We start from the raw sequence: 22,735 nt of genomic DNA, 5'->3' as shown, positions 1-22,735 counted from the left end.
GAAGAAATTTAGAATTAAAAAAGAAAATTAAGAATCTTGATTTTTTTTTTTTCCTTTTTGAGAAAACTGTTTTCTGTGGTGGGGTCTACTAGAGGTTTAGATCTGACTCATTCTTAGGATCATGCTCTAAAATGATCTCTTCAAATAGATGGACGGTGTGAATATAATACGTGCATCACGGTGGGGCCCGCAAAAGTTGGTGACGTCGCTACTCGACCTGTCAGTAGCTAATCCGCGGCTACCCCACCCTATATATCTGAAACCCCCAATTTCATTTCTCAGCTTCGATCGAATTCTACAGCTCTCTCTCTCACTTCGTGAAACTCCATCTCTGCTAGCTTTTCTCACTCGACCTCAATTCATCCCCACCGAATCATCTCTCTTCCTAATATCTTTACCTTCCGTTCGGAACATCTCTCTCGATCGAGGTAAGTATCGTTAAAATCGATGATCTGACGCTCCGAATCAAGGATATGGAGAAATCGGAGGCCGAATTGCAGATCTGTGTCGAGAAGCTGTGGCAGAATATTGAGGAGCGGGATGAGATGATCCGGTTCATGTCGAGAAGCTACGGCAGAACGCTGAGGAGCGGGATGAGATGATCCGGTTCATGTCGAGGAAGGCGGATGATGAGGAGGATGTGAAGGAAACAGAGATCCGTGGGCACGGATCCAAGAGCAGGGCCACGTTTGGTAGGAATGTGGAAGAAGGCTACGATTTAGGGGAGTATTGCATGGATTTTTTGAGGATTGGGAGAATTAGGGTTTCGCAGGGGTTAGATCCGGTCCCTGGGGCTTGTTTCATGGAGAGGATTATGGAATGGAATGCTGCTAAAGTGGACGGGATGACAGTTCTTTACAAGCAGAGGAATGACTTTGGGAGGGATTTCTTGCCATCAGCTTCTGTTGCTTGGATGGAACGGTCGAGTGAATGGCAGCAGGTTTGTGCTTCTTCTTCTTTCTCTTTCTCAGTTTCAGGAGCGTGTATAACACACACACACACACACACACACACACATACACACACACACACACAGATTCAAACTGAAATCAGAGAAGGGAAATCCTGTTGTAGAAACAATAGAGAAGAAGAAAACAGATTGTGTGGTCAGTTGAAGTAGCTCAAGATTCCAGATTTTGTATTTGCTATTACTGTTTCTTAGATCATATGGGGCTTGAAGACAATTAGAATATATGTGTAACAGTAGACTTAAGCCTAACTAGGATTTGACTTAGTAGATTCACTATTTTGAGTTATGGTATTTCATCCAATGATGTTATTATGCAAAATCTATAAAACGTGCGTGCCTTTTCCTATTTCACTGTTGTGACACCAATGGATGTACAAGACAAGGCTGTTATTACTGCTCTAACAGCAGAGTTTTCAGACTGTCTTAAAGCAAAAGAAGCCTGGGCCTAACACCTGATTAATGTGATGTAGAGAGAACCCTGAAGCCTGGTCTTAAAGCCTGACTAGTGTGATGTAGAGATAAAAGCCCGATTGGTATGACATAGAGAGAATGGCTTTATAGCCTTATAAAAGTTCATGAAGTCTCCTTAAAAGCAAAGAAGCCCAATCTTAAGGCCTATGCTCTTACTTAGATATATAATTTCCTAAACTCGCTCAACTTGCAATGAAGAAAGCATCTGAATTAGGCAAGTAAAGATTTTCTAGCAGTCACCATGTCATGGGAATATTGTAATACTGGCCTGTTATTAAAAATTTAGTTGCTTGCATTTTTTATACCACTTGGCCATAAATTTTTTTTTTTTTTTGTTGTTCATATATGTCTCTCCCTTTTCTTTACCAGGCCATCTAATGTAAACATTCAAGGACACACCAGCAATGTCATCATCATCTAGGTAGCATAGTACTTTATAGTACCATATTAGGTTGAGTGACACTACATATGCAATAGGTACCAAATTTTAGTTTCTATTTGGAATAGAAATCTGGAAAAAAAAAATATTTTAAATTAAAGGGCCCATTCAAACGTGGTATTATTCCATCCAAACAACATGTAGGTGAAATTTTATTTAGCTAAATTGCATCTGAATTGCAATTTAAGGTGTCCCACACCCTAAGAACTAACCTAGATGTCCGTATGCAGCTCTGTATCAAAATCCAATCATCTTTCTCGTCGCTGGTAAGGAAATAACATGGATGCTCCAAAGAACAGTCAGTAACCATATCACAGTTGTTGCCATCCAATCTCCTATTGTATTGGCATCGACGGGACATGAGATTGTTTTCTACTTTCTCAGCCTTTATCTCCTGTGCATAAGAATAAGATCTCTGGAATGATTGAGGCGTCTTCCCATGGTGGCCTCTAAATGAATAAGTCATACTTCCTTCACCTGAAATCTGCCATCGGTGCTTTTTCTTATTGAACATCCTGCATTCATTGCCTTCTTGCCTCTTGCAGTGAAAATCATCCAAATCATCAAGATAAACTATAATGCTCTCAAGCAACTGTATTGAACTAACTGGGTGTTATAGTGATATAGCCGCTTCGCCGGCTAGTTCCAATCCAGAACCAATCCGATCATACAGCCAGGAGTTGGGTCTGGGTTTTAGAACTGGTTCTAAGATCACCAAAAGAAGGTAAATGAAACAACAGATAACATAACATAGGCTATTTGGTTATATCTCAAACCAAACCAATCAAACTATCACCTACGAGAGTTTCATATAATCAGTCAATGAAAATCATTACTTTTAGTAAAGAGCAACTAAAACATGGATGTGGAAAATGATGCATCAAAGAAAATGATTCAAGACTAAAACATCATTGGATTCATTTGCTAGGACAGGTTATGCGGATGTCTTTCTTTCTTTCTTTATTTTTGGCAAGTGAAGAAAAGGAAAATTAATAAATAAAAAAAAAGGTATCAGTGCATTTTCAGTTAAACTGATACCTTTTTTTTTTTTTAATTTTCCTTTTCTTTAGATACTGAATTTGCTAAGGCATCTAGAAGACAACTGAAAAAGACAATCTACTCAGTGTTGTTCCATATGAATGTTCCCGTTGTTTGTGCCATCAATCAGGTAGGGCATTTCTTTCTTACTTAATTTTCTCTTATTAATTGAAGCGCTACATTTTTTAACTTACCATCCGATGTATTCAGATTTGAAGTCTCACACTTGATTCCACCAATGTGTCCTCTTTTCATGCAATCTTAGTGTCAATATTTCCCATGTCCTGATCAATTAGATTTCTTTTATAGTGAATGGCGGTAAACCCACACCCAGCAATAGGTGTGCCTTCCACTCGAAATAGGACTTTGCCCTCTCTGTATCTAACTTCGTAAGAAAATTGTGAATCTGTTTGCTTAAATTCATTTTTTTAACAATTTCTATATGTTCTACTTCCATTTGGTCGTAGTTGCTTCCAAGCCTGTTTGGTAGACGTCTAAAAATGAGTTCATCTCATTTTGGCTAATTACAGCTCTTAATAGAGATCTTGATTGTTGCTTATCAAGAATATCGTCTCTAGTACATGATTACAATTAACAAAAATGAAATGAACTCATTGTTAGGTGTTTGCCAAACAGGTCCTCTGGGCTCTTTCATCTTTAAGAAGACTAGAGTAACTTACAAGAGAAGAAACATTGATGGGTAGATAAACATTACAAGAGAAGAAAAGTGTTTCCTGGGTCTCCATGTTCCCTTTTCCTTTCTTTTTTACTTTCCTTTCTCAGTAGTCCAATAAGATTCAAACTGAAAAGTGTTTCCTGGGTTTCCATGATTTTTTTTATTTTTTTTTCTAATTCTTGTAGGGTGGAATATCAAATGGTGAAATGATAACCATGAGGATAGCTTTCAAGCCTACTTCTACAATTGCATTAACTTGGACTCCCTGATAGAACACTTGTACATTCAGCATGGATTGAAAAGGGAACACTATGTCAATCTGACAGCTAAATTTTTTTTATTTTTCTTATCGGACTTGTTATGCGACACTTGCAGAGGAAACAACATACAGTGACTAGAGACCGACATGAGACTGAACTCATTGCACGAGGACGCCATAATCCTTGTGTGGTCCCTCGAGGTTTGTTCAGAAACTTCTTTCACAGGGAAACTCCCCCCTGTCATTCAATCTGTCATTTGCTTTCTTGGTCTACATTTAACCTAATTAAAGATCATGGAAGAAGATTCATGTTAACAATTGCTTGCTGGTGTTACAGTTATGCCAATGGTGGAAGCCATGGTTGCTTTGGTTATTTTAGATCAACTGATGGTGCGGTATGCACAATGCCAGCTGCTACCCATCAACCCTTACCTCCAAGAACCTATGGAGGCACCAAAGCTTGAGGTTTGTTTTACCTGAAACATTGTCTAATTGTTACTACTTTAAGGTTTCAAATTTTCTTCAGGCAATGTGTGGTTGTAATTTCACTGTTATGTCTCAGCCTTCAGAGCTTTTCAGAGTGATATTTTTATCTCTTTTTTTTTTTTTTTTTTTTGAAGTCATGAAAACTTTGCAAGATTATGTGAAGTAAATTTTTATGCTTCTATTTAGGTTCTTCTGTGAATCAAATATGTATTTGCAAAATGGTCTTGCTTGTACATCTTGATCATTAACTCTGAGCTTTCTGCAGATTGTGGAGAAACTTCTAATTGTTGTTGTTGCAGATGCTGATGTTAGTGTTCGTCAGTCAGTCTTTCTATCTCTGCATGGAAATGGAGGTTTCGATGAATTTTTGGCACAGGCTGATAGTTTGAGTGTTATCTTTGTTGCTCTTAATGATGAGGTATGATTTTTGGCACAACCTGCCAATGGCTCTTCTATGAGCATTTGAACTGTTATCTTTATTTGAAAAATGTTTATGAACATAGGGGCATGTTCACTATCTTTTTTTTTTCATTTTTCCATGTCACAGGATTTTGATGTTCGAGAGTTTGCTATATTAGTTGCTGGCAAATTGTCTGAAAAGAATCTAGCATATGTTCTGCTTGCACTTCGTCGCCATCTCATACAATTGTTGATGCATCTTGAGCAAAGGTAATCTGAAAGATATCTACTTGCTAATAATATTATTGATTTATGGGGAAATGGATGCCTTTTTATTTGTTTCACATCATTATCTTTGAAATATTCAGATAACAACTTTTCTCTTGCTATTTAAGCAGTACAGATAGCAAATGCAAAGAAGAAAGTGATAAGCTCTTGGGCTGCCTAATTCGCAACCTAATGTTACATTAGATGAAATCGAAAATCAAAAGCAACCTTCATATAAGGAGGTTAGTTTTTTCTAATTGAATATTTAATACAGAAATGGCATTTTAGTGATGTCTCATTAGTAGGTTGCTGTCCTGCAGATGGGTAGCTATGATGCATTGATTATGCAGAAGTTTGCTGCCATGCAGCAATTGAAACGTGAGCTTGAAGCCATCTCTGCCATTGATTATCGGGGAATTATGTTATTCCTGGTGAAGAAGTTCTTGCGGGTCTGTATTGATTTAGTTTAATCGCTTCATTGAGGTTGAGTTTAAATGTTGTCAGTGGTTATCTTCCTTTGGCAGGAACGTTTGGAGGATCTAGCAGGTAAAGATGCCCAAGAGAAATCTGATGCTGCTATAGAAACCCTTTTACAAGAGCTTCCAGATGAAAGAAATGTCAATAAAAGACCGGATGATTCAAAACAGATACAGGAAAAGTCAAAGAAAAAGAAAAAGAGAGATTATAGAAGCGATAAGAATATAAATATTTGTGGAACCTAATGTTGTGTAATAGTTTGATTGAGTTTGTTTTGAAAACTTTAAGTAGACTGTTGTTAACTATTTTGTTGGTATTGTGGCTTTCATGATTGATTGTTTCATGAGTGGATTGAATGAATGGATTAGTAGTTTAAATAAATATTTGAAAAAATTAAACATTTTTAGCCTCAATTTGTAACCGAGGCTTGGATTTAGCCTCGGTTGTTGAGAACCAAGGCTGAAATTCCCGCGGCTAAAGGATTTAGCCTCGGTTGTTGAGAACCAAGGTTAAAAATAGATTTAGCTTCGGTTGGAAGCAATTGAGGCTAACATTTGGATTTAGTCTCAGTTGGAAACAATGGAGGCTAAAATTTTGATTTAGCCTCATTTCGTAAAAACCGAAGCTAAAAAGGTTCTTTTAGCCTCACTTGAAGAACCGAGGCTATAAAAGTCATTTTAGCCTCCGTTGCTAAAACTGAGGCTAAAGCCTTTAGCCACGGGGGTTTCAACCTCGGTTTGGATGACTGAGGCAAAACTGAGGCTAAAGGCTTTAGCCTCAGTTTTTAACCTTTTTAGCCACTGTTTTAAATTGAGGCTAAAGACCCCTTTTCTTGTAGTGCATTTTTGTACCACTATATGACCCAACAATCAACCATAACCCAACAAGCAATGTATTATGTTGATAAAAAAAATGCACAGGTGTCCACATCATCCAGTGGACTGAGAACATTGATAGAGGTCCACACATTCCTACAGACACATGGAATTCTAATATAAGAACTTCATATGGGGTTGGTTATATATATATATATATATATATATTAATTACCACTCAACAATAAAATAACATTCCTTTACTAAAATACAAAGTGGTGTGTCGGACACACCCAAGAGATGGGTCTTGAAAAGGTATAAGAGTCTTAAGACAATGTGGGATTCGTTGAATCAGATGAAGCATATTCCATGCAGCATCTCAAGTCCCAACTGTGAAAAAGATTTACTTCTACATGTGCATGGCCAATTTTGACTTGTGTCTTGACTTACATATCAAGCCCTGCATATTGAGACTTGAGAGAGAGACAGAGAGAGAGAGAGGAGTCATTAGGTACTCAGATACAGGCAAGGTACCGCCGAATGGAGAGAAGGAATGGAGGTTTCCTTATCTTTGTAGGCAACATCACCTACGATACCTCTAACGAAGACCTTCGCTGGATTTTCAGCAGATACGGCAGGATAGCATATGCCTACACGCCGTGGAACGAGAAACTACATTGTCATTGAGGATTCAGATTCATCAAATTCCTTTACGTAGCAAATGCATATGCGGCGATTGGAGTTCTCAATGGCAGGTGAATGGATGGGCGAATCCTTACAGTGGAGATTGTTAAACCCAAAAACCTCAACTCAAACCCTCCCCCTCTAAATCGGCCAACCAAAACCCCAGAAATCCATCTTCCAAGCCCTCTTATTCCATTCAATCAAACAGCTCCAGCTCGCCCAAATCCTACCCCTCTCATTCGACCATCCTACACCATAGCAAATCACAATAGACCGAACTAAATCCCCAACAATCAAGCAAACCCCAGCCTCCCAAATCCCACACCCTCAACCATTTAAAGAGGAGAAACCCCTCTTTCACCCAAAGACCCCTTGTTGACTTTTACCGCAAACCAAAACGAGATCCACCAGAAGATGAAGATGTTGGAGCTGGCCCTAGTGGGTCATGTGAAGGGCCAGAGGATTCCCATCATCCGCCTCATCCAGGCGTTATGAAAATCGAAACATGACTCCTCTCAAATCGACATCTCCAGAATCTCAACGGAGAGTTTTCTCTTCATTTTCAAGACCAGGTCGGATATCAATGCTTTCCTCTCCGACAGATCTTTACAAGCTGCTATGGGCATATCTACTGTGGAACCTTGGAGTCCAATAGTACCAGCTAGCAATGGCATCTGGATCTCTTTGTTCGGGATCCCTACACATACCTGGCTAGAGTCTGTCTTCATCGAGCTGGGGAATACCTTCGACAGAGTGGTGGAAGTTGCTGACTGCTCCCTTCAGGGTGTCGTCCAGATGGTAGCAAGGGTTAGAGTCATTCTTAACCAGGGAGGAACATTTACAGTACCAGGACATTGCTGGTTAACGGAGCAGAATTCCAGATCTGGGCGAAGCTGGAAGGCCATTCCGATGTCCCGGAAGATCCGATCCAAGACAGAGTACCTGCCATATCTACAATGGAATGGGTGGAAAGGACCTTCCATCAGCCAGTCTGACCACTGGACCCTCCAAATACATCCCCATAGGTCCATCTCCCTATCTCAAGTACAACTCTCTCATCCCATGTTTGTGTTTGAAATAATGCTGCTGAGAAGGAATCCAGTTTTCCTCACATTAGAGATGCATCTGCACCCCCGGCTCGTTCCACCATTGTACGCCCCTCCCCTGTTTGTGATAAATCCCAGACCCCTTCGGACCCTGCATCTAACCTCACCACAGTCCCAATTCTTAACCTCAGTGAACATTTTTCTCCACACAGAAGTGGAAATCAGGCCATAAATGCACCTTTATCCACCATTGTACGCCCCCCACCTGCATCCAACCTCCCCATAGCCCCAATTCCTAATTAGAGCCAGCACCTTTCTTCACATAGAGGTGGAAACCAGGCCACAAAAGCACATCCCGATCAGGCTTTCCCTATTCATGAGCCCCCTAACCCATCTCAGATCCTTCATTGTACCCCTTCTCCCATCAGGGGAGCTACCACTCTCACCAGGAACAGATGGGCCTTATCTGAAAGTCACAGTCCCCTAAGAGCTGATAATGCATTTGAGGAATCCTCCACTAATGAGGCCATGCAGGCCTGGAATTCCCTCCCTCTCAGAAATCTTCACAGATATATGGAAGAAGAAGATATCCATCTAGCTGTAGATCTATCTCCTTTTTTCCATAAAGCCCCTACCTCAAATCAACATCCACTCTGTTGTAGATCAAATCAACGACCCTCTCCCCCTGTCTCCTTGACAATTCGGGATAGAAGCCCTCTCGTAGCTGCTCAGTCCTCCTCGCCTCATATCCTTCAGTTGGCATTGATGAAGGGAGACCTAGCTCCCTCAAGCAGTGCCCCTCAATCAACCAAGTCCCAACAGATCAGCAATCAGAAGCCCTCAGGTGTAGGGTGGGAATCCACAGATAAATAGAAAAATGTTTCCATTAAACAATAAGGCAGAAGACCTCGAAAGCACATCCCTCAAATATTAGGTCTGGATGGTGGATGGAAAGGCAGACTCAGGCAGCTCAAGTGCCAAGAATTTGGGCCGGGAAAGTCTCTCCATGGATAGTTGGCTTATTTGGAACACTCGTGGGGTCGGCAACAATGCCACCATTTCCTCGCTTAAGCGACTCATCCATCAGTCCAAGCCATCTCTTGTAGCAATCCTCAAACCTATGCTCGGGGATGCGAAACGGGTTAGCACAGGGCTGAAACTTGGGTTTCATTTGTCCCTTTCTAATGCTAATGAAGGGGGGAAATTTTGGATCTTCCACAATTCCTCAGTTTCTATTAATCTCAGCCTCCAACCAACTTCTATTAGTCCTTATAAAGGTCCAGGGTCTCCCGGAGATGCTTCTTGCATCCTTTGTTTATGCAAAATGTTTCAAAATCCTCCATAGACCACTGTGGGACCAATTACTGGTCCTGGGAAATGGCTTCTCCATACCATGGTTAGTGGCAGGGGACTTCAATGCAATCCTCTATTCTTCAGAAAAAAGAGGGCCAGGGTCTTTTAACACTCAGAGTGCAACTAAATTTAATGAGGGGCTGAACAAAGCAAGCCTCAAGGATGCAAGCTTTGCAGGCAATAGCTACACATGGTGCAATAATCAGTAGGGGCTATCCAGAGCATGGGCCAGACTTAACAGGGCCTGCGGAAACAACGCGTGGATGTGCTCCTTCTCATCCTTCCAAGTTTCGCACCTTCCCAAAATTCACTCCGATCATGTCCCCCTTTTAATTTCTTTCTCCCAACAATCCAAAAGCAGCCCAAAATAATTCAGATTTTAGCGAGTGTGGTGCTTACATGACTCCTTCCTGGAGGTGGTGAGACAAGCTTGGCAATCAAACATGATAGGGGACCGCTGCTAGTTCTGGGTAGCAAACTGAAAAATTTTAAATCAGCACTTAAGAGCTGGAATAGAAACATGTTTGGGGACGTGTTCCAAAGCCTGAAACGGGCTGAAACCAACCTGGCAACTACTGAAATTTCTATGTAAGATAACAATGACGACGCCTCCATCCATGCTCTTCAACAGGCCAAAGACAGACTAGCCCATCTGGAGCTATGCGAGGAAATATTCTGGAAGCAAAAAATCGAGAAACCATTGGCTCAAAGAGGGAGACCGAAATTCCAAATTCTTCCATTCCTCTGTCTTGGACTGCGCCCTCATGGAGGATGGCACAATCCTATCGGATAATAGCTCCATCAAGAATGCAACGGTTACCTTCTTTACAGCCCTCATGGAGGCAACACCGTCCACTCCAGCTACTGATATCCTTGACGCCATCCCCACAACAATTTCAGCTGAGGATAATAGATGTCTTATTCTTGATCCTTCCATGGAAGAGGTCCATACGGCTGCCATGGCCATCCCAGCAGATAGCGCCCCTAGCCCGGACGGTTTCTTAGGAGCCTTCTTTCATCAGTACTAGGACATTGTGGGTCAGGACATCCTTGCAGCAGTTTGCTTGTTCTTTCACGGGAGCCCTCTTCTGAGGGCCTTCTCGGCGACCCTCTTATGCATAATCCCCAATTCCACCGCTCCTGAGAAATTCTCTGACTTTCATCCCATCAGCCTTTGTAATTGTATTTATAAAATTTTCTCTAAAGTCATTGCTAACAGATTGGGAACTATTCTCCCACATATCATTTCTGCTGAACAGGGAGCTTTTGTCAAAGGCCGATCCATAGCAGAGAACTGTGCTTTTATGCAAGAGATCTTTAGACATATTGACAAAAAGGTTAGAGGCGGAAACATACTAATCAAGCTTGACATGGAGAAAGCTTACGACAAGCTCGATTGGGAATTTCTGAAAGCTGTCCTTCGTAGATTTAGCTTCTGCGGTACCTGGATCCAGCTAGTTGAGAAATGTTAGAAAAATTCATGGTTCTTAATCCTCATCAATGGAGAGCCCACCGGCTTCTTCAAGTCCGCTCAGGGCCTCCGCCAAGGTGATCCCTACCTCCGGGCCTGTTTATCATAGCTGAAGAAGTGTTGGACAGGGGTTTTAGACAATTAATGGATTCAGGGAGCTGTCACCCATTTCAGACTCGCAGAGACTGCCCCGTCATCTTGCATTTGTTATACGCGGACGATACAGTTCTCCTTGCCAACAGCTCCTCCAGTTGTCTTAGGAAAATCACAAATTTCCTAGCCCTCTACCAGTCCACCTAAGACCAAAAGAACAATGCCCATAAGAGCATGTTTATCATGTCTTCAGGTCAATCGGTAGCCAGAATACGGACTACCCAACACATTCTAGGCTTCAATATGGGATCCACCCCCTTAACTTACTTGGGCATCCCGATCTTTAAAGAAAGAACACACAAAGTGTACTTTCAGCTGATCCTTGAAAGATTTTCTAAGAGAATTGCTGGTTGGAAGAGTCGGATCTTGTTGATCAATCACATCCTTTCCAGTATCCCAGTCCACTCTATTGCAACAGCGGATATCCCTTTAGGTTTTTTTGGTGAGCTTGACAAGGCCATGGCTGATTTCTTCTAGGGCTGGGAAGGTAGCCGAAAGCATTGCCATTGGGTTAGTTGGAAAACTATATCATGCCCGAAGAACGAAGGAGGGTTGGGCGTTAAAAACTTCAGAAGTATAACGAAAGCATTCAGGTCCAAGATGGCTTGGAGAGTGTTGTGCAGAAGATCTACCAGCTGTTGGACAGATTTCATGGAAAGAAAATACAGGATTGATGTGGTGCAGCTGGGACATTCCAGCACATCCCCTGTGGCGTCCCCTCTATGGAAAAAAAATCTACAGTCTATTCTCATTTATTGCTACCCACTCTCGATGGATCATTGGTAAAGGAGAATACAAATTTTGGACTGATGACTAGTCAGGCCTAGGCCCCCCACAGGAGTGGTCAACTTTAGCCCATGGGCGTATACAATCACAGGTGCATGATTGGCTGGGCTCGAGCGGTTGGCTGGACCACTCGCTGGCCCGCTAACATCTTCTTCAGGTGGTTATCGACCACATTGACGATGACGACATCTGCACATCACCCTTCAAGGATAAACAGATCTGGCTGGGAACAAGTAATGGAGAATTCAACATTTCTTCAGCTTGTCACTACTCTCGGTTGAGTGGTACGTCTATGCCATGGGCTAAATGGATCTGGCACAAAATTCTTCCACCTAAACTCTCCCTACTCTCCTGGAAAGTTATCAACAAATCCATTCCCATCAACGCTATAACATAGGCTAAAGGCATCTCCCTAGCATCTAAATGCTCTTAATGCGCAGTCCCACTCATTCCGCATATTGAAACCTTGGAACATGTCTTCTCGTTAGGGCTGCTGGCTGCTAAGGTTTAGGCGCACTTCGATGGTCTTTTTGGCATTCCCATTAGACAGCCTACCTCGGCTATTGGCAGGGCCTCTTCTTGGTGGGTTATGGCAGCCACAAGAGATCGTTTTTTCACCCTCATAGGCATCACTCCATCAATTATTTTCTGAGAGATATGGCTAGCCAAAAACGCAGCCTACATGGATGGGTTGGCAGTCTCGACTTTGAAGGTGATCTCCAAAGTGACCTGTTGGATCCACGTCCTAGCTCCCCTTCTCCCCCTCCAACCCTCAATCAAAAGATCATCTGCAAGGCCCTGGACAACCCGAGCCTCCCCAGGAATGCGGTAATTCCAAAACAAGCTAGAATGGTGAAATGGACTCAGCCTGCCGCGGGCTAGGTCAAAATGAATGTCGATGGGTCAGCCTTGAGCAACCTAGGGAGCTCGGGAGGAGGCGGTGTTGGTAGGAGCAGCGATGGAAATTTTTTATTTATTTTTTTCCTTAGGCTATGGTTTTGAATCAAATGGTAGGGCGGAAGCAAAAGCAATATGGGAAGGGTTGTCGCTTTGCAGAGACCTTAGATTCCTCCAAGGGGACCTTGTAAGCGACTCCAAGGTGGTTGTTAACTCTATTAACAAGCAGGAGGACATTTTTTGGACTCTATGGTATTGATGGACAAGAATCAAATCCCTCATAAATGGCATGGAAGTTTCAATCTTATATTCCCCCAGAGAAGCTAACGTGGTGGCCGATGGATTGGCCCGAAGAGGTAGTAGCCGCCAATCCCACTGTCTCTTCCAGTCTATATCCGATCTTCCAGACCTCATCAAAGGCCTCCTTTTCCTGGTCAAGCTAGGATTAGGCTACTTGTGTGAGTTGTAGTAGGCAGTGTGGCCTCGGGTTGATTTGTGGGCCTGCCTCTATTTTTTTGTGCTAGCAGGCCCTACCATACTCTGTACAGCTCCTTTTGAAATATATATGGATATAATCTTTCTTGAAAGAAAAAAAAAGTCATTGGGTACTCTTGAATAGTATGACAATTTCTGTGTATACCTCAATCCAAACCATTCAGATCGTGGGTCCATCTTTTGATCTCCCTTCTCTCCCACGGTTTCAATCCTAGCTGGAAATGGAGATACTGGTTAGCCAGGATCAAGAGTTTGTAGGACTCTGGCGCAGTTAAATTCCAGCGTGTATTTAGGGAAGGCAACGGCCCGGTGGACAGTTTGTCCAGGATGGGCAGCAACCTGCAATCCTCCACCATTTTCGTCCTTTTGAATGACCTCCTGAGAGAAGTGAAGGGGAGGATTTTTCTAGACAAGATGGGTTTGGGTGCTCTTAAAAGATGATCTCGCACCCTATGGTCTGTGTTAGTTAGGTTGTCATTTTTAGTTTCGTTCTCATGATAGGCTCTGGATAGATCGCCTGGCTATTGAGCCCGAATGTATAGCAGGTTGGGAGTGGTCCGTGGCCTTTTTGTTTGGGCCCTCCCGTTAGTTTGTAAATTTCTTATATCAATGAAATTTCAGTGGCATGAAAAAAAAGCATGCCACTTTTTCTGAAAAAAGAAGCCCCACATATTTAGAAAGAGAGAGAGAGAGATATGAGTTATTGGGTACTCTTTAATAGTATGACAATTTCCATGTGTACCTCAATCTAAACCATTCAGATCATAGGTCCATCTTTAGATGTGGGGTAGCTCCAAATTCAAGTATATGAGACAATCCTAACCTCTGAATGATGGGAATCTGTTTGTTGAATTTCGATGTGGACTATTTGTACCCCGTCTGTCCATTCAATTGCCAAAATGGGTTAATTGCGTGATTCTTAATTTTTCACCAGCTATATTGTGGCCGACTATGCGAGAGGTTTTGGATTCATGAGTTACATGTGTGCATGCTCAAGTGGTAGACTGAGTGAAAGATACCTCGTTTCAACACAGGTCTTGGTATCGATTCCCTAAGTGGGGGTGGCTACCAGTGATGTGCGAACTGACAATGGGGTGTACTAACAAGCTAACAAAAAAAAAAAAAACATGTGTGCATGCATATGGAGAGTCATGCTCTGTTAGAATATCCAGTATTTCATTCAGCCACTGGAGAAACTAATCAAAGAGAGTATTCCATTCAGCCACCAGAAGAAACTAATCAAAGAGAGACAAATTCTTCTTAAACTTCACTAAATCTTGTACTATGAAGAAACTGATCAAAGGTAGACATGAATGAGATCCGAGCTTCTCATCTGGGTTCAGTTCAAACCCGGGTTACATTGTTGAGAACTATGATTTCATTCATGTGTTAGTTATGTTGTGCATGGTAATTTTCTTTTTCTCCCACTTAGCAGTAGTTGATAAGTTTCCCCTTTCATTATAGGTACATAGATGATATGGAGCTTGATGATGCAGTCCACGACCAATTTGATGTTGAAAGAGGGGTATAGAATTCTCAAGTCCTGCTGGGATGTATCTAATCTTAATATGTATTTAACTCTTAGTCTCTGTCTATCTGATGACAATTTTTTGTGTATTGTAAGTTCGAATGGCAAATTTTTGGTCAAGCTAGAAGTGGACCACATGCATGAAGTAGCTCGATGAAAAGGAAACTAGTCTACATTAATTTCGTTTGACAGTAGGGTCAAGTTAGGAGTGGACCACATGGAGGATATTTATTCTTTTTTAATGTATTGAAGGCCATTTTCAACTTATTGTTGTGTGTGTGTGTGTATAATTTTTGTTTAATATTCAGTTTTAATTGTATTGTAACATTTTTTAGGTTTCAAATATTTTTAAAAAAAATATATAGGTTCCAATTGAATTTAAAAAAATAATTAATGGCCTGCGTTGCTGATTGCATGACTTTTAATCGGTGGCCTATTAAATCTCTATAACTATTTGAAAGACTTTTACCGGCGTTTGGACATACTTTTATTTGCGCTTTTCTGTGATTAATGAGACTAGGAACCGTGCTTTAGAATACTTTTACCGGCACTTGAACAGACTTTTGCTAGCGCTTTTTCAACTTTTTTATACGTTTTTTCAGTGATTACCGATGGCCGCTAGAGCCGTTGGTAAAAGAAGAATGGGCGCCGTAAAAGTCTACTCAATTATGGCGACCTCAATGCTGATAAAGGATAATACGCACCCCTTTTTCGACGCTTGTATGAGCGCCAGAAAAAGAATTGCCAGTGCTTTTTTCGACATTTACTGGTACTTTTGACCACTGGTAAAGGTCTTTTTCTTGTAGTGTATATATGGCAAATAAATATCACATCAGCTCCTAGGAAGGCTTCAGTGGTGCACGTGATTATTGTTGCGTGACCGCGGAAGCACACAGAGATGAATCAAGTGAAGTAATCCAATCACGTAAATCAAGCACAAAGAGAACACAACGATTTTAACATGGAAAAATTCCTACAGGAAAAAAACCACGGCATAAAAGTGACAGATAATCACTATGAAAGCAAAAGTACAAGAGCTTAAAGAATGCCTGATCCGAAAAACCTCGAATCAACCCCAAGTTACACCCTTGAAACCCTAGAAACGAATTGAAAAAGCTCTAAGATACCCTAGTTCTGATTATAACCATGGGAGGAATCCCAAACAAAATAGGAAACAAATTCCTGCAAATTCGCAATTCTGCATAACTCTGCAATACGCTCAATGACACCATCGATGGGACTTCGATGTCATCGATAGTCACTATCAATGGCATCGAACTTACTTCGATGTTATCGAAAAGACACCAAAACAGTCTAGAGACAAATTGTGAAAATTCGGAAATTTTTTATTGCACTTTGATGGGTCTTCATCAGCATTGAAACTTGGTTCGATGGCATTGAAAAAGTATTCGATGAGTCCAACAACCACGTGGAGAAAATTCGAAAAATTTTAATGGGATTGAGCAACTTTTTGATGCTATCAAACAGTATTCTCACATCAAATGGTCTCTCAATGGCATCGATGTATACGGTTTCTGAACATATTTTAAGACATGAAAACAATAATTATAACTTATGACTCTTGTGAAGTAGTTTACTTGAGCTTTGGATCTACCTTATTTTTGGGCTTTCCTAAAATAACAGGCAAATTAACATGGATGAACGGAGTAGATAAAACCCATTCGCTACGGTGGGCCCCACGGAACCCCTGGCAGGGGGGTTAACGTCCAGGTGGGGCAGGACGCAATCCACTTTCAATATGAATTGTCCATATCCCGTACACGTGTTCTACGTGGGAACACGTGCCGTGAGGCTTATTGTACATGACATGTGGGATGATTGCTCTTAGAAGTTGGAACACTTGCTTACCGAAAACCAGCAAGGGTCAATTTCAGTCGTCAAGGCTCCCAAAGCAGCAACAATCATCTGATCAAACGATGCTTTCGGTTGGGACCACCAGCTGTTGGCGTTAATACCCAAAACACAGGAGGCTGTTCATCTCATGCCTTGGGATTCCCGCCACTACTGTCTCTGCTACGTCTGAGAGAGAAATGGAAACAACCCTTTCTGCAGCTGCCAGAAACCCTCTCAGTGAAAGGAAAGGAAGGGTCTCTTCATTGATGCCATGTGCACGAGATATAAAGCAGAAAACAAGGCCTATCCTTGAAATGAAATTCCCACCTTTGTTTTTGGCCAAAAGAAAAAAGCATGTATGTGGGATTTTTCCTTCTTCTGTTTGTTTTGTTTTGTTTTTTTTTTTTTTTTTTTTTTAACAAAAGAAAATCTCTCTCTCTCTCTCTCTCTCTCTCGTTTTGCGGTTCGAGATGAAATGTTCACCTTTGTTTTGATTGAAGAAACGAAAAGAACAGGTAGTCGTTGAGGTTTTTCTTGCTTCAAGCACAATAAAATGGAGAAGTGATGCATGAAATACCAACCTTTGTTGAATTTTGTCTCATAACAAAAAAGAAAAACAAAACAACAAAAACCTTGGAGCTTAGTATTGCTCTCTCTCTCTCTCTCTCTCTCTCTCTCTCTCTCTCTCTCTCTCTCTCTCTCTCTCTCTCTCTCTCTCTCTTTCTTCTAAAGGAAAAAAAAAGGAATAGCATTGATTAAGATGGAATACCAACTCTTTTTTTTCTTCTCAAAAAGCCAAAAGGAAAGAGACATTTTAAAAGAAAAAGAGTGACCAATCCAAGATTTGGTCTTCTTCTTCTTATTTATTTATTTACTTATTGTTATTTTTTATTTTTTGCGAGTACTGATGGTTAGATATAGCTCAAGAAACCAAAAGTGAAGGGAGGTTTTTCTGGATCCAAGTACAGTTAGAATAGAGAAGTCACTCTTCCATGAAATACCCACGTTTGTTTTGGCTAAAAAAAGAAAGAAGGCGTTAGGATGAAATATCTAGTTGTTTTTTGCTCAAAAAGTAAAGGCAAACAAGTGGGGATTTTAGCTCTTCCTACTTTGAACACACAAGAAATGGAATGCTGATAACTGGATTAAATATCCACCCTTGGTTTAGCTTTGCAAAAAGAAAAAAGTAGTGGTGTTTTCCGAGGTTTCTCCTGCTTCAAAAACACAAATAATGGAGTGATGATTATTTTATCCAATACCCCTCTTTTTGTTTATTTTCTTCAACAAAACAACAAATTAGATGGTAGTCTTAGATTATTATTATTAAAAAAAAATTAATTTTTATTTTATTTTTTTTATTTTTTATTTTTTATTTTTTTATGGTAGTCTTAGAATTTTCTCTCATCAAAACATAAGAAGACGTGGATCATGATTCTTTGTGGTGTGGTGGAACTATTACCCAAGGACTTCTTCATAGATTCATGAGTAGTCCATTTTGTTATGTTCTTCAGATCCAAGCCATGGAGGGTTCAGGTTTTAGGGTTTTTCTTGACTCAAAATGTGGTTCATATCCATTTTGCTGTGCTGCTACTATTTCAACCACATTAATAATTTCAAGAAGACTCTATGTTTGCTTTTCTTCAAATAAAAAAATGAAAGGAAGCTGTAGAGTTTGGGCATATTGCCTTAAGCCAATATTAGCATACCCAAGAATCATACTTGTTTTTTATCCCCTTTAAGAACCAAGAAATAGAATCAATAATAACAATTAGACCCATGAATTATTTCTTTGATCGTACAGGAGTAAGATGAGATTATGAGTTTGTAGCAATGTTGGAATGCTCAACAAGGTTAAGGCAATATCACCAAAGAAACTCAAAATCTTTCCAAAAGAATTTTCCTTTTTCTTTGGTTTGGTTATGGTGATATTTTTTCCATACATCAAGAAAGAGATGGAAGTGATATGTTTGAATATGGTGATATGGTAATTTTATGATTTCTTTCATTCTTTTGCTATTTAATACGCACTTTGAGGTCCTTTGAAAAAAAAAATGCACTTTGAGGGAGGCCCTTGGTGCAAAACATTCAAGAAGAAGCTCAGCAGATTTCTTGGGTTTTTTTTTTTTCCATACGTAAAGAAAGAGATGGGAGTGATATGTTTTTAACAGGCTTCTTTTGTATATTTCTTTCTTCTTATCGCAGGCATTAGTAATGGTACAAAGCTCAAGAAGCCCAAGGCAATATCACCAAAGTTCCCAAATCTCTTACCATTGAAAGAATTATTCCTTTAATTTGGATATGAGTAAGATGGGAGTTTGTGATATCGTATTTAAGGGTTCTTTCTTTACTTTCATGGGTTGAGTGAAGACCACCCATGCACAAAAGTCCAAAGAAAGCTTTTGATGACTACCTTCACTTCTTGTAATTAAAGTGAGGAGATCTGCGGTAGATAGATGGTGGGTTTCTGAATGTTTATCTATTACACTTCTCTTTAACTAGAGTAGAGAAGATCATGTGTTTGTGGAGAGAGGGAGATGTAAGGTTGTTTGACATGCATCTGTTTGTGTAGAAAGAAATGGATTGATATTACAATCCAACGCAAAGAAGAAGAATTAGAGATCATTTGCATGTTAAAGAAATATAATATTCAATCCTAGTGGGTGCATTGCCTCAAAACAAAAAGATGTAGGACTGAAGGTAATAGAGCCCTTTACTGGTTTTTATTTTGATATTCCAATGTCTCTACAAGATTTAATTAGTAGACTGCAATTCTATCTGCCCAATGGGTACCCCAAAGTAGTGTGGTCCACTCTCTACCAACTGGGTGTTTTAAAGAAGCTAGGCTGGTCCCTTGCCCATCTGGCAGCCTCCAATGATTCAAGTAGCTATTGTACACATCCATTTCAGAAAGCTCCCGGGGTCTTGGCCACTACTTTGAAAGCCATATGAGCACCACATGTGTACACTTATCTTACTCCCTTTTTTTATTTTTTACCTTAAAATTAAACTATCATCCACAATTGGAAATCCACTCCCACATAACCTACTGTTTATGGATCACTCATGAAAATTGTAGATGAAATGATGCAAGTTCTTACCAAATTAAATCTTTCAGACCTAAAATCTAAATCTTTGCCTTCTGTCATTTTGGTAAAAGTTTTCAGTACAAGTGCAAATGTGGGCTCAGTTTAGCCATGGTAAAACCCTAGAAACACAAGTTTAACTATTAAAAAAAAAAAAAAAAATCATACTCCGCATTCCAACATTCTTGAATTCACTTATGCCTATAAATACATCCACATCGTGGTTTTTCTTGTAATCAAATCACTTATCAAGGATTAAATTTCTCATAAAATTATTAACTGTGATCTTAAGTCTGGTCCATTCGGATGAGGAATCTGCCCCAGATCCTCCTATTTAACTTATCGTGGATCCCATATTTGAGGAAATTATTAACAATCATCATAAGTAAAAATAGAGGGATCTAACTGATCGCGATAGGGGAAGAGCAGCCCAAGTCATTCAATGGGGCGATCGTAGCGAATCTGTGATGAAAGAGTGACGTGAATGGTGACTAGATGATTTATATGATAGGTGAAAATGCAGGCCACATGTTTGCAGATGCACCATACCTTTTTCTCTTTTCTTTCAACAAAGCATCATTCTTAGAATTCTCTAGCCTCTGATCTTTTCCAAAATTACATAGATTCTTCATCAAGTTTATTCTCTGTTGCGAAATCGACCTCAAAATTTGCACACAGCTGATTGACCTAGGTTGCAAATTTGGAGGGATGCATTGAATGGTGTCCAAGGATCGCAAACCCTTCAGTGTTGAACCGTCGAAGTCCCAAAATCTGATTTTCCTGAGACGTTTGCATCAAAATTCAGGTATGTGTCTTCAATATCTCTTGTTCTCACAGTGAGCAGATATTACAACGAGCTCTTACCCCCAAGAAAAAAAAAAGAATTTTTCATGAGTATGCTTCATTGATATATTTCATTTCTTGATTCTTTCCTTTTATTCATTCTTGGAAGATCGATTATTCCACGCTCCATGAATATGGATGGCTATACAGAGAACCGCACTTGAAAATGGTTGGATCTGAACTCAGAAGTTTCATTACAAATTCTTAGGGATAATTTATATATTGATAATGAATGAGCTTAATTTTTCTTTTTCCTTCTTTTTTGTCTAATAATTTTTTTATATATATTTCAAAGCTTTTTGAGAAGTTATTATATTTTGTTATTAAGAGGGCTACTAGAATTTTCTATTTCATTAAGAAAGAAAATCCCTCATTCCTAACTTCTTTTAGTTATATGAACATGGCATGTTATTCCCACATAATAAAAGAGTTTGATCTTTTATTTTCTGTGTATTGTGAAGCAGAAAATCACAAAAGGTTAAACAAAGTAGATTGTGCAGCTAATAGCATCCACAAAAATGGAAAACAAAGGAAATTAAATCTATGACCTAACCCAAAATTCACTCTTCCTTCCAGATGATTGCTTAAGTTTCAATGGTGAGAGATGATTAGAAGTTCAACAGAAAAGGATGTTGCAACTAAGCAAGAAGGAGGCATCGACGATGGCAAGAACCCTAAAGGACCATCTAGTTCAAGGCCATGGTCAGGGCTAAAGGATCCACGAATTGTACGGGTCTCACGATCTTTTGGAGGAAAAGACAGGCATAGTAAAGTTTGTACCATAAGAGGATTGAGAGATCGGCGTGTAAGGCTCTCTGTACCGACTGCAATACAATTGTATGACCTTCAAGACAGGCTTGGGCTAAATCAGCCTAGCAAAGTTGTGGATTGGCTGCTCAGCGCTGCTCAAGAGGACATCGATAAGCTTCCCCCACTCCAAATGCTTCCTGAGCATTTCATTCAATATCCACAACCGGTCATGGTTTCTCATGAAGTGAATCAGCTGCAAGCTCCCTCTATATCCCTTTCAGGTGCAAAACCAGACTTTGTAAGTAGTGGAGTTAACTTACTACCTGGTAGAGGAAACATGAAGAGCAGCATCAATGCGTTTGGGGAAGATCAAACAACATTTCCCAAGTGTAAAGAAGTCCGTAGCGAATTGACAGATGCAAAAAGCAATTGGATCAAGAAAGATGATCACGAAAAGCATGGTACAGCACATATGTTGCAGGCCCATACTTCTTTTCCTCGACCCAATTTGTCATCTCTCCCAAGCTTTCTACACAACTCCATGCCATACAATTCCTGCTACCATTGGGAGTTGCCAACGAACACATCTGCGCCCCATTTAATCGGCCATGGATGTTCATCTCAAACAGAAGAACCACATGACTGCAATTCTCTATCAATCCCGTCATCAGTCGCTCTAACGTCCGGATCTCAACTGTTACTGTATCCATCTGGGACGACTCCATCGATTTTTCCACCATGTGTTAGTGCCTCGGCTGACTGCAATCCTAAGCAAATCAACCACTTCCAAATGTTGAGCTCAGCTTCACAAAATCTCCTTTCAAATCCTATCACAACATCACTTTACTCAATCAGCCCTACCATGAGACCTTTCCAAGTGAACATAACTCCCATGTATCATCACTCTCAAAACAGCCATGAGAGTGATTCCAAAGCTTCTACTCTTGGATCAAATCCATCTCCTTTCATGTAAGAACACACACTTCAAGCAGCTGAATTGATGAGGAAAGCTTCAAAGAGCGTCATGGTTTGTTGCATTTTTTGATGCATGGAATGATAAATAAACCACCAATGAACATCTTCTGCAGTAGATCCAGCCGTAGATCAAGCGGCATTCTCTATACTAAATGATCAAGAGGATATTATTAATTAGTATCGCTGAGTTTCTCATTCTCTTAAGAACAACTCTTTTATTCATCTAATTACATGAGTCTTGTAACGAAGATATTGTTTGTTCATTAATAGATTTTCTTTGGGTATTATTGTCTTGCTATTCTGTTACAATCAAAGAAATTATTCATAGGTTATGAACTAATGATGGCTTTCTCCTAAATTTTAGAATAGGTTATCTACTAGTTAGGGATGATAATTAATCCTCCCTCTCTCTCTCTCTCTCTCTCTCTCTCTCTCTCTCTCTCTCTCTCTCTCTCTCTCTCTCTCTCTCTCTCTCTCCGTGCAAGCACATGTGCCAATATAGCATATGTATGCAAGATCC

General features: G+C 40.3%; 3 protein-coding genes across 4 annotated transcripts; all 3 read left to right on the top strand.

Annotated features, from left to right (window-relative positions):
* The first annotated feature begins 143 nt into the window (after positions 1 to 143).
* On the top strand, positions 144 to 5,813 carry LOC131229436 (uncharacterized). Of its 2 annotated transcripts, XM_058225398.1 has the most exons (9): positions 799 to 940; positions 2,951 to 3,048; positions 3,780 to 3,845; positions 3,970 to 4,054; positions 4,191 to 4,318; positions 4,605 to 4,757; positions 4,887 to 5,008; positions 5,137 to 5,247; positions 5,326 to 5,813. In XM_058225398.1, the coding sequence occupies exons 1-8, from the start codon at positions 931 to 933 to the stop codon at positions 5,207 to 5,209; spliced, it is 735 nt and encodes a 244-aa protein (XP_058081381.1). In that variant the 5' UTR covers positions 799 to 930; the 3' UTR covers positions 5,210 to 5,247; positions 5,326 to 5,813. The 2 variants fall into 2 exon arrangements, with proteins under 2 accessions (XP_058081380.1, XP_058081381.1); XM_058225397.1 differs by lacking the exon at positions 2,951 to 3,048 and having other exon boundaries at positions 144 to 940.
* Positions 5,814 to 10,144: 4,331 nt separating this feature from the next.
* On the top strand, positions 10,145 to 10,852 carry LOC131228766 (uncharacterized). Its single transcript, XM_058224632.1, has 2 exons — positions 10,145 to 10,401; positions 10,600 to 10,852. Exons 1-2 carry the CDS (start codon positions 10,145 to 10,147, stop codon positions 10,850 to 10,852), a joined length of 510 nt encoding a protein of 169 aa, XP_058080615.1.
* Positions 10,853 to 18,440: 7,588 nt separating this feature from the next.
* LOC131229405 (transcription factor TCP5-like) lies at positions 18,441 to 22,503 on the top strand. Its single transcript, XM_058225353.1, has 2 exons — positions 18,441 to 20,452; positions 21,067 to 22,503. Exon 2 carries the CDS (start codon positions 21,095 to 21,097, stop codon positions 22,211 to 22,213), a length of 1,119 nt encoding a protein of 372 aa, XP_058081336.1. The 5' UTR covers positions 18,441 to 20,452; positions 21,067 to 21,094; the 3' UTR covers positions 22,214 to 22,503.
* The last annotated feature ends 232 nt before the right edge of the window (positions 22,504 to 22,735 follow it).

This window comes from Magnolia sinica, chromosome 16 (assembly GCF_029962835.1).
Source record: "Magnolia sinica isolate HGM2019 chromosome 16, MsV1, whole genome shotgun sequence".
In the NCBI taxonomy this organism is placed as follows: Eukaryota; Viridiplantae; Streptophyta; class Magnoliopsida; order Magnoliales; family Magnoliaceae; genus Magnolia; species Magnolia sinica.
This window is presented reverse-complemented; position numbering and strand designations above follow the sequence as displayed.